The sequence below is a fragment of the Rhineura floridana genome, chromosome 9 (genome assembly GCF_030035675.1).
Source record: "Rhineura floridana isolate rRhiFlo1 chromosome 9, rRhiFlo1.hap2, whole genome shotgun sequence".
Taxonomy (NCBI): domain Eukaryota; kingdom Metazoa; phylum Chordata; class Lepidosauria; order Squamata; family Rhineuridae; genus Rhineura; species Rhineura floridana.
In genome coordinates this window covers 108,847,385-108,859,390 of record NC_084488.1, presented here as the reverse complement: position 1 = coordinate 108,859,390, position 12,006 = coordinate 108,847,385, and the positions used below count along the sequence as shown (strand labels likewise).

The following is a 12,006-nucleotide window of genomic DNA, read 5'->3' as shown; positions in this document are numbered from 1 at the left end:
GGAAGTTACTTGGTAAATGCCTTCAGAAATTACAACTAACCAAAAGCACCTATGAAAAAACTAGGCATTCATATTAAATAGGTGGACACAGAACTCACTTGTTTGACTGTCTGCGCTGCCGGAACAATTGGGACAGACATCCGCACAGGCGTTGCATTCACCACCATCGGCTTAGCTGTTCAAAAGAAACTGCATCAGACATAACATGCAACTTGCCGTGCTAAGACCTTTAAGAGGATGCTGAGCAGCTTCCTTGGATAGCCAGCCAACTTTGCTACTCTCATATACCAGGGAGCAAACTGATAGGGCTACTTTGGGCTGTGCTATTCCAGCAAGAAATATTGTCCTTTGCCATCATGGCACATTGCTGGAAAGAGGCAGCTCTGTCAACTGCACATAAACAGAGCTACAAAGAAACAGCAGCAGCAAAATAACCCCTGGCAACATAGCCAATCGTGATGCCATCCTGGACCTCATGCCAGAGCAACAAATTTGGTACGTTTATACAACAGTAGAGTTTGGGGTTGATTTTATGCTTATATATACACTAATAGCAAACTCAAGATTCTCCCAGAGCCAGTCTTTATGTAGCCAAAATGGCACCATGTATGCTCAAGAGGGAGGTGAGAGCAGGCTTGGAGGAACCCCCAAGGTTCACAAGTAGAAACAATATTTTACAAAACCCTAACAAGAGGGAAGAAAACCCCAAACAGACAAATGTGAACCGAGTCTGGTCACATGGCTATGGAATGCTGACTAACAGGCTGTGGGTGTGTATGTATGTCTGTGAACAGAACAATGGGGGAGGGGGAGGAAATGGCATGGAGTGTCCTAGAGAATAGTATGGCTGATTGACTAAAGAGTGAGCAAAAGCACTCCGAAGTCCATGGGCTGTATCCAATGTTAGTCCTACTCAGAGTAGACCCATTGAAATTAATGCACATGACTAACTTAGGTCTATTCATTTCAATGGATCTACTCTGAGTAGAATTTAGTTGAATACCCTCAACATTTTTTTTGCAAGTTCCTCTGGCAAACTGCCTGTTTGCTAATTATGTGGGAAAATAATGAAAGTGGGTGATGGGCCTGCACATTGTGATTGCTTTAATTGATAAACACTTCATACTTTTAGCCCAACTGGCTATTTTAAAAGCACAAACAAGGAGTTTTTCAAAACTCTGAATAAAAGGAAAACATACACATCAAACCTCTGTTGTTTAGTATTTACTTGATCAACATCTAGACAAATCATGGCATAATAATGCCACACAAGACAGACTATATTTCTGCACCATCTCCTAGAGAAATTCATAATGCTGTGTAAAATTACGTTTAAGGCAAAGAAGCCATGTTCCCAACCTGATACTTTTTGTAACCTTGGAATGTAAAGTGGTTTGGCACCAGCCACGCAGCACCCTCTCTGTGGAGATGTGTGGGCTGCACTACAATTAAACCAGCGTTGTGGAATATTCCCCCTTAATTGCTCCATGTGGGGGCATGATTTTAAGAGGGGTACACTGCATGGGAAAGGTTAACCCTTCACTCCAAATGCAACTCCCATCACCTCCTAAATGGCAATTAGGCTTTAAAAATAGCTTCCATTTGCATCACTGGAAGCTTTTTTTAAAAAAAAAAAACACTGGTGTGCTGGGTGGGGCTGAGAAGGGGAGGCTGCTGGACAGATGGGGCAGCCAAGAGGCTAAGTATGCAAAGATCAAGAAGAAATAGCCATGGTTAAATCATTAGTCCAACCATTATTAGGAAATAAACCTTCCTAACTTGGGAGTTGGCATTCAATTAGCACAAAGCAACTGTGTCAATCAAGCATGGAATGTTAAACAAATACTTCTCTAATTCCATTTATATTTATGTTAAAACACTTCCAAAACTGCCATGAAAACATTCAACTACAGACACTACTAACCTTGCTGAAGAGGTGCCGTGCTGCTGCAGGGATTCTGAGTGGCTGGCTGTGCTGAGGTGTTGGCTGTTGTGGCAGTTACGAGCCGGACATAGTGGAATTTGCTTCCAGGTACCTGAATTTGCTGAACATTGGGTGCTGTTGCCAAGGGAATTATGGTCTTAAACTGAGATGTACTCACTCCCCCCATAGTGAGGGTCTGCACTGCAGATTTCACAGCCTATTAAAACAGTTATAAAGTTATTTCTGTGGTGTTGATATAACAATCTTTCTTTTATTGTTGGCAAACAAATAATTTCTAGAGTCAGCATTTATTCCCCCTCATGTTTCAGATTAAAGCACAGTTCAAGAAACCGTTGAAATGCACTATAACATGGTAGTAGTAGTAGTTGATGATGATGATGATGATAATGCCAGATGCTGTTTGGTGGCTATAGTAAACAGCCACATGTGCCCAGTTCGCTTTAAGCTATTTCTCCCAACAGCATGTCATCTGAACTAATCAAAACAAAAGCAAAAGTATGGACAAATAGCCAACAATATCTGAAACTATGCAGTACTAAGAGTCAGAATCCAAGAACAGACTCTTATAACAAAAGTCAGGGTAACACATACCTGAGCAGTTGTACTGTTAGCTACAGCCTTTCCCGGAGAAGAGGGTGTTGAATGCTGCACTGTGAGAATCTGCTGTCCCAAAGCTACGTTTAGAGGAACACCAACTGTTTTCTGTGGAGAGCTTGGAGGCTGTGAGGCGACCGACACCACTGTTAGCTGCTTAACAAATTGAAGATCTTAAGTTAAAACGTTATGCAGTAGACAGATGTACACAACTATGGCTCCTTTAGCTTCAAGATGTGTACAGAATACGAAAGCAGAAGAGGGCAAGACTTTTAATACTGTTGGTGTTACAAACATTCTCTCAATGAGAACATGGAATACAGCCCTGCTGGGTTCATTAAAAAAAATTACAAAACTGATGAACTGCCCCTTCTGCCTGTGCTCCTTGGACAGCAGAGTAACAAACTCATAGTAGTAAACCAAAGCAACACATAAAACAACCACTGAAAACAGGGAATGGATGGATAGCCAAAGGCAACAAGAGTATATTTAGAAACCCATGTTAATGCCTGAGTTTGTAAGCACATCTGGACTTAAGCACATCTGGACTTAAGCACATCTGGACTAGCACGGGTATTACCATGTAAACTGCATTTCCATGGGTAGGAATGTGTAAACAGCAACTCTGTTTTCATTACTTCTAAACACTACAATGAAAACTGGTCTTGTTTCCAACAAAAGTAACAATTTTTTCCTGAAAAATATTTATTTATTTATTATTTGATTTATATCCCGCCCTTCCTCCCAGCAGGAGCCCAGCAGGCAAACAAAAGCACTAAAAACACTTTCAAACATCATAAAAACAGACATTAAAATACATTAAAACAAAACAACTTTAAAAACATTTTTTTAAAGCTTTGAAGACATTTTTTTTAAAAAGGTTAAAAATACATTGTTTAAAAAGGTTTAAAAGCATATTAAAAAGCAATTCCAACAGAGAAGCAGATTGACACAGAATATTCTGATCCTCTTGATTGAGTACTGCATTAAAAGACTGATATTATGATCCAGTAGATAACAATCACGCAGGGATGCAATATGTGTTATTTTGATGAACTGCCTTGCAGTCAATTTTACAGTCAAAAGACATTTTAGAATGGTATGCAATGGTTGCTGTGGATGTCAATTAATATGGCTACAGAAAGTACCATCTACATTCAGCAAAGTCTTTTAAGTAGAGATTTTAACCGAGTCTGGATCTGTATTGGAACTATTCTTAAGAAATGTTATTTTTATTTATTTATTTATTATTTGATTTATATCCCACCCTTCCTCCCAGCAGGAGCCCAGGGCGGCAATCCTTAAAATGTTAAGGATGCTTTTATTATTTTACTCCTGGGCTCCTTTGGGGGTGGGGGGAGGAGGAAATACCCATTTAATGAATGACTCACACACACACACACACACACACACAAAAGACAAAGTGAGGTAGGTCTAAGAAGCAGCTCCCTGTGTTTTTTTTAATGTCTGCTTTGAAGAAGGTATCAGTTTCAATTAATCTGTATGACACAGCCTTCACCAACCTGGTGTTTTGAACTGCCATCAGCTGCAGCCAACATAGTATTCTGGCTGGGACTGATGGGAGCTGTAGTCCAAAATATCTGAGGGCACCAGGTTGGTAAACAAATGACAGCAGTTTCAGCAACAGAAGTTGCTGGCAATAGGAATCCCCCCCCTCCCTAAAAAAAAATATTTTTGCTCAATCGGTGGATGTTTGGTAATAATCTGGAAGTTCCAATTTCATTAAAAGGAATGCAAACAATAAGCTTCTAGGTTTTGTTGCTGTAGATAATTTGAAAATGTAACAACAAAATGAACGAGGGACTGTTTAAAAAAAGGTAAGCAGAAACTCAGGTTAATTGTTGTTAAAATCTTGTAGATTTTAATTATAGACTGACTAAAGGAACAATCCAATTCACCTTTCGGCCAGGCTGGGGGGAGTTGGATGCTGTGCTGGCAGGCTCCCGGCACCGCTGCAGCTGAGCCATGGCGCTGCTAGGAGCAGGCCAGTGCCGCCAGGGATGGCCAGCCCAGCAGATGGAGGGGCTAGTGGAATCCAGCAGAAGCCTGAAAATGGGGTGCATGGGGGGAGCCGTGGGGGGGGGGGAGACTTATGTGAGATCTTCCTCACTTTCAGAGCCCTCCCCCAGGTCCCGATCCATTCAGAAATTCTGCCGACCGAAAGGCCAGAGCAGTAAAAAAATTGTAATGGCTGTCTACAGGGAGCGCTAACTCATTGGGAGGCCTCTTTGCTTCCCGGCTGGCTCATGCGCTTGGCTTCCAACGGAGCTGGCATTCAGCTGGGCTGCCAGCTCCCAAGTAGGAGGAGGATCCCATAGAGCTTTCAGCTGGCTACTCCTCTGCCGCAGCCCCGGCATTTGGATTGTTTGTAAATGGCTAACTTTTCCACATTTCTGAATCACCAGTTCAGACTAAATGGAATATGTTAAGTGGAATATGTGCATGACTTGTGATCATTTTCAGACCAACACAAAAATAATTGTAAGCATGTATGCAAATTAAAGAATGGACCTTTAACATTTACTAGCAAGCAGCAAGATTAGGAGCCATACCTATGATAAAAAGTAAAATTACTTAAACAGACTTTTTACCTTGTTGGGGGACTTCAAGGGAGAGATGGCTATCTTATTTGGTGTCTGTTGTATAGTAGAGCTTAAAGAAGTCCCAATAACACCACTTTCTGAGATAGTTACAGTCTTCGGAGGTGTTCCTGGAGTAGTCTGTGAAAGAACCCTACCTGTGGAAAAAGACAGAGACAAGCTGATGTTTATTAGCCACTAAAGTTGTTCCAGCCTTAGCTACATATCATGGAAATCAACAGCACATCAATTCACTGTTCTATACCAATGCACAACAGATGCTGCCTTCATTTCATCCACCTCTCCTTGTAACAGAATAGACATGTCTCATATATTCTGTCAAAGGGTTTTTTAAAATAAATTAAAGTAACTGAAGACCATCAAGGATTAAATGAAAACAGAAAATAGAGACAAGAGAAAATTGTCAGCGTATGACTTCGCCATCCAAACAAGTCAAAACTTCCATTTCAAAAGGCTGACCATTTTTCTCTTGTATTAGCAACGTCCAGGTGAAGATATGTCAGAAATATAATTGCTTCCATTTCCCCCTCTTGTATTCCTAACAAAATTTTCAGTGGCGGCCCCCAAATTATGGAATGCCCTCCCAGATGAGATACGCCTGGCGCCTTCTTTGTTATCTTTTCGGCGCCAGGTAAAAACCTACCTCTTCGCCCAGGCATTTTAAGCTTAAATTTAATTTTATTTTAAATTTAACTGTAATTGTATTTTTATTTTAATTTGTATTCTAATTTTGTTTTTAAATATGTTTTATATTGTATGCTGTACTCCACACTTGTTCGTTTTTAAATGTGGTTTTATCTTGCTGTACACCGCCCTGAGAGCTCGTTGCTATAGGGCGGTTTAAAAGCGTAAATAAATAAATAAAAATAAAATAATTAGAATCTTGTGACAAAATGTGGCAAAATTCTAAGGAAAAGAAAACAGCAGTTAGTTAACCTGACAGTCTTACCCCTTATTTACCCAGTCGATCATTGCGCCCTGCAGATGAGGGCCTCCTGCAGATACCATCTTATCAGGAGTTCTGTTCCGCACAACATAGGAAGCAGATGTATAGTATAATGGCACCTACCCTTTGGAATTTCTTCCCCTTAAATATTAGACAGGCGCCATCTCTGTCATCTTTTCAGCACCTACTGAAGACCTTCCTCTTTCAACAAGCCTTTTAAGTAGAGACTTTATCCCAGTCTGCATCTGTGTTGGAATTACTTTTTTAGATGTTTTTAAAGCTTTTTTAAAAAAATACATAAATATATAAAAAAATTATATCCCGCCCTTTCTCCTAGAAGGAGCCCAGGGCAACAAACAAAAACACTAAAAACAGTTTCAAACATCTTAAAAACAAAAGACTTTAAAAGAAATGTTTTAAAGTCTTTTGTTCTTAAGATGTTTGAGACTGTTTTTAGTGTTTCTGTTTGCCGCCCTGGTCTCCTTCTAGGAGGAAGGGCAAGATATAATATTAATAAATAAAATAATAACTAATAATCTTGTGAGACAAATTCCACCCAATCCACTCAGGACATGGATGCATATATTCTCTCTTCTAGAAATTGCTGCCAGCAATAAATCATGAGTGGAAACGCAAGGGTACATTTACATCCTGAGACAAGACTGTATACGCTGCAATACTAGCTGAACTACCTCAGTTTCCTTTCAAGCCTTAGCTGCAAGTTATTACAGCTCCAACTGGAAGTCAGACAAAGAAGGAAAAGATAACAGCAAATTTCTGTGGAAATGCATCTTGAAGAAGATTGGCTGCACAAGTACATCTTTCCAGAAGGTGGGAACTGAGTGAGGCACTTGAAGGAAGCTTAATTTATCGGTGGTTGTTGGGCGCATGGCTTGGGAACAGAGTGTTCTGCAGCGTTTTAATCCTCCCCCAGAGTTCAAAATACCATTCCTAAAGTGCCTTCTAGCAGCTTGTGCAGCTTCCTGAGGTCTTTTGTGGCCCTCATAACCAAATTCTTTAACTGGTGGTGCCAGTTAAATGGGGACTTCCCATATGCAAAGCATGCATTCCACAACAGCCCCTTGGTAATCACGAATTAGCACTCTGAAGACATTCTAGGAAAAGGATTTTCTCCTGCTCGAGATGGAAATCCAGCCAACAAGAACAAGCAGGCTTTATTAGGAAAGGGATTTAACATAAACCTGCCAGCATTGCATTGCTGTTATATGAGCCTATGATATGGCCACGCTTGGAATACAATGTACAGTTCTGATAGCTCCATTTCCAAAATGATATTGTACAGCTGGAAAAGATGTAGAAAGGGGCAACCAAAATTATCTGGAGATTAAAGAAGCTTCCCTACGTGGAAAGGCTACAATACTTGGGGTTTCATACTTTAAAAAAAAAAAAGACAACCATGGGGGACACAATGGAGATTTATAAAATTATGCAAAGGTGGAGTGAAAGAGAAACTTTTATCTTCCTCTTTCATAATACTAGAACTCATAAGCATCCTATGGAACCAATCAGCAGATTCACAGAATCATGGAGTTGGAAGGGACTGCATTCTAGTTGATCTTCCAGCCAATCCAATGATATACTAATTCATATAGCACATAATTAATTTATGGAACTTGTTGCCACAAGAAGTGAAAATGACCACTAGCTTAGGTGGCTTTAAAAGAGGTTTAGTCTAATTTATGGATGATGAGCCCATCACAGGCTGGCTACCAGTTATGATAGTAAGGGCTGGTGCCAGGCATGACTGGGCCCTTGGGCACTAACTTATCCCGGGCCTATGGTGCTGTAGCCCAGCCCCCCCATACAGGCAGCGCTGGGCTAATAACCCCGCCCACACACCCCACCTACTTCTTCCATCCCTGTGAATGACGTGCGTGCTACGCACATATGCCTACCATCAACCAAGATAGTGGTGGGGGTGTCAGCACCTTTGGGAAGCCCCCACTGCCATCTTGTTAATGATAGGCATGCATGCACATCATTCACAGGGACGGGAGAGGTAGGTGGGGTGTGCATGCAGGCTTACTGAAGCCCACAGTGACTGTATTGGGGGGGTTGCCTGGGAACTCCCTCTCTGCAATCCGTGCCAGGGTCGATAGCCGACGCTGCTGTGCAATGTGGAACGGAAGCACTCTCACCCTGAAGGAGGCGCTTCAAGGACCCCTCTGGGCCACAGGGGCCCTTAGCCAGTGCCCAACCTGGCCACCCTCTGGCGCCAGCCCTGATGATAGCTATATACTCCCTCCAGACTGAGGCATTATGCCACTGAATACTTACTACTGAGGAGCAACAATGGGGGAGTAGCTACTGCCATTGACATCATGCTTGTGGACTTCTCAGAGGCATCTGGTTAATCATGAGTGGAAACAGGATGCAGGACTAGATGGAAAACTGGTCAGATCCAATAAGGCTCTTTTCATGAAATACACATGGTTTTTTGAACACGCAAAAGTAAATAGCAGGCTTATGGCAGTAGAATACTTGCCGAGTCCCGAGAAACTGAAACCCTTTCCAAAGAGCTGCACAATTCTGATTCATCAGGCACCATGATAAGAACAGAAGAGGAGCTCTCCAGGATCAGGCCAAAGGTCCATCTAGTCCAGCACTCTGTACTCACAGTTGCCAACCAAGTGCCTTTGGGAAGGCTGGAAGTAGGCCATGGGTACAACAGCACTCTCCTACTTGTGCTCCCTGGCAACTGATATTCAGAAGCACACCCCTCTGACACTAGAGGAAGTACACAGCCGTTATGACTACTAGCCACTGATTGCCTTATCCTCCATGAATTCTTCCAACCCCCTTTTAAAGCCATCCAAGTTGTCAGCCATTACTATATCTTGTGGAAGTGAATTCTATAGTTTACCTATGTGCTGTGTAAAGAAGTACTTCATTTTCTCTGTTCTGACTCTTCCAACATACAGCTTCATTGGATGATCCCAGGTTCTAGTATTATGAAAGAGGAAGAAAAAAATTCTCTAGCAACTTTCTCCACACTACGCATAATTTTATATACCTCTATCATTACCCCCCTTACTCGCCTTTTTTTAAAATAAAACTGTTGGAGGCAGTATGCTTCAGAATACCAGTTGCTGGTAGGAGGGGAGAGCGCTATTGCGCTTAGATCCTCTTTGAGGGCTTCCCATAGGACCAAGGAGCACTGAATCATAGCCAGATGACTCCCAGCAACTTACCATTGCATTTGATTAATTACTTCCCAAAGTTTAGGAAATAATAAATGATAAGCTGCTGAGAGTTACCTGATTGCAACTTAGCTCTCCTCGATCCAGAGTTGCTCAGATGAGACCTAACTCTAAATGAGACCTTTCGCCCAAGTGTCTGGAGTTTTTAATCTTGGCTTCTGCCTTGCCAGCCATAGAATCAATGCCGCTACATCCTCACACTACACAAGCAAAAATTCCACCTTTGCATGCTGTACTAACAACATGTATTATCATCTTCAATCACAAACATGCATTGAAAAAATAAGGAGGAAATGTACCTTACATTAATCTTTCAACTGACAAGATGGTTAAAGGGCATTAAAAAGTTTAAGCAATCTGTTATAACTGACCTTGAACAGGCTCATTCAAATCAAACACAGTTACTGTGAAACCACAACAATTACCAGTTCAGATAATATGGAAAGCCAAGGGCAACTAAAAGAGGAAACTTCTGAAGTCCTCATCTCTGTGTGTGTGGAGAGGGAGGAACAGGAGCACATGAGCTCAGAAGGGCACAGAGCACCAGGAGTTGCCAAATTTTACAGCCCTGTGGCACATTTGGAATTTTGCGAGTCCACCATGGGCACTGCCCCCTATGATTTTATATGTGTGTGCGTCATGTGCCTTCAAGTCGATTACGTCTTATGGCAACCCTATGAATCAGTGACCTCCAATAGCATTTGATTTTATATAGCCTCCTCAAAAAGCCACCATCAAATTAAAGCTTCTGTTGGTAGACTGCAACAAAATTCACATATCTGTTGCTTTCCAACACCACAGTAACAATGATCCAGGGACACAGATCCCCATAAATCTTCATGTTTTTGACATGAGGTGTCAACAAAACCATACAAGAAATCACAGAACATGTCTGTGGACACAGAGGTAACCTATGATTTGATAGTGGTTTTGAGAGCCTTGTAAAAATTATGAAGATCCATAAAGCTGTGTGTGTCTTAGATCTATGCTTTTGCACAAAGACACTGGAAAGCACCAGATTGGTAATTTTTACATTTTTGTCAATGGAGATAGATGTGATTGGTAATTTGATGGTGGTTGGAAGGAGAGGAACCCATGAACAAATTATGCAATTTCAAGAGGATTTGTTTTACTGGATCCAATGTGTACACACATTATCCATTCTCTCTTCCTCCTCTGCATCTCCCTTCCCAACTCCATTTTCCTTCCCCCAGAATGTTCCGTTTCCCTCCTAACCTTCAAATCTTGAAATGGAAAAGAGCATCAATCTTCCATCTTCCTCCTTCAGCTATATGTACTTTTTAATGTATTTTAACCATCCTTTCTAACGAGAAAGGGGGCAGTGAGCGAGGGCACCAGAGGAAGTAATCAATGGCACCACTGCACTCACAGATGCCAGATTGGTGACCCCACCACTAAACCATGGATCAGTATTAAATCCAAACCCATCCAATATGGCTGAACTGATACCAAATAACATTTGGTAAGTCTACTTCACTACTACGAAGCTGATTTGTGAGCTACTTCCAGGATTGGAAACAGCAATTCTTCAGATGCTTGGGTGATGATCTGAAGTTAACTTGCTTTGAAACTGACCATTGTTAGTGGAAAAACATGATTCCCAGTTTGAATGACATTGGAAGTTGTGGTGAACTAAAAGCAAAAACTTCCAAATTCTGCCTTTTGGATGAATATGAGCATGAGAAAAGGGGCAGCATAGCCTGGAATGAGGAGTAACACTAAACCATGATTTAACATTGATTTTGAACACTGTCATAGGCTTCTAGATTATGGCATATTCCTAAAGTGGCACGTGATGGCAAAAATACATGCTATTAGTTTGTAACTTCTACAATGCTGTAGACCATTTTTAAACACAGGACAAAAGCAATCAATGCCAAAATATTGTGCAGGAACTAGCAAAACATACTAGTGATCCCTTCTCATACTCTTAACCAAACAGATTAAACCCTAATATTGAGCTTTGGTGTAAATAAAATATGATCACAAGCTACCCAGAATCTTAGAAGTACACTGGATGTAAATACAAACAAATTAGTTGAATATTTGATTTTTTTAAATTTAAGAACCATAGAAGACTTACTGATAGCATTTGTTTATAAAAAAATCCCTGAATCCAATTTTTTAATACTTTGAGGGCAATTAAACAAGCTTTGTCTAAACTAAACCAACCTTCTAACTGAAAAGATAGTTACTGATCCATTAGATAAGCAGACACTTTGAACAGCAGCCAACAACGTTGTTTCAAGTAATTGGAGAAAAGACATCCACATTATTTTCAGAGAATGCAATTATGCTAAATTAGACTCTTCTTTTAGCCAGAATTAGCTATTCATTTTAAATTCGTGCATTTTGATTGCAAGAGATTAATTACACTCCAAACCTGACTATAATTCTGACCTTAAGAATTCACAGGACACTGTGGTTACACTGTGGTGAATGCACAGGAAGCAATGATTGCCCTGCTTTGCACATAACACTAAGCCATGGTTTGTTAAAACATGGTTTTGTAAACCATGCTGTAGCATTATATGTGATGCCTGCCAATGGCTTAATTATGGCTTACTACCAAAACCCAATATCTGAAACCACAGTTTGTTGTTGGCTTCCAACACTTGGTTTCTTTTAATTGTGACTTGGCATTATGTGCGAACCCAC

General features: G+C 41.0%; 1 protein-coding gene across 13 annotated transcripts in view; it reads right to left on the bottom strand.

Moving 5' to 3' along the window:
* LIN54 (lin-54 DREAM MuvB core complex component) overlaps window positions 1-12,006 on the bottom strand; it is a 53,199-nt gene that overhangs the window by 17,904 nt on the left and 23,289 nt on the right. For 10 of the 13 annotated variants that reach the window (XM_061583157.1, XM_061583149.1, XM_061583152.1 and 7 more), the window contains 4 exons: window positions 5,152-5,297; window positions 2,537-2,695; window positions 1,925-2,141; window positions 99-175 (listed from right to left, as the gene is read on the bottom strand). In XM_061583157.1, the coding sequence (XP_061439141.1) occupies window positions 99-175; window positions 1,925-2,141; window positions 2,537-2,695; window positions 5,152-5,297 (599 nt within the window). Of the gene's footprint in view, window positions 1-98; window positions 176-1,924; window positions 2,142-2,536; window positions 2,696-5,151; window positions 5,298-8,990; window positions 9,057-12,006 lie in introns of those variants that run through there. The other 3 variants (XM_061583160.1, XM_061583154.1, XM_061583156.1) reach the window with 3 other exon arrangements.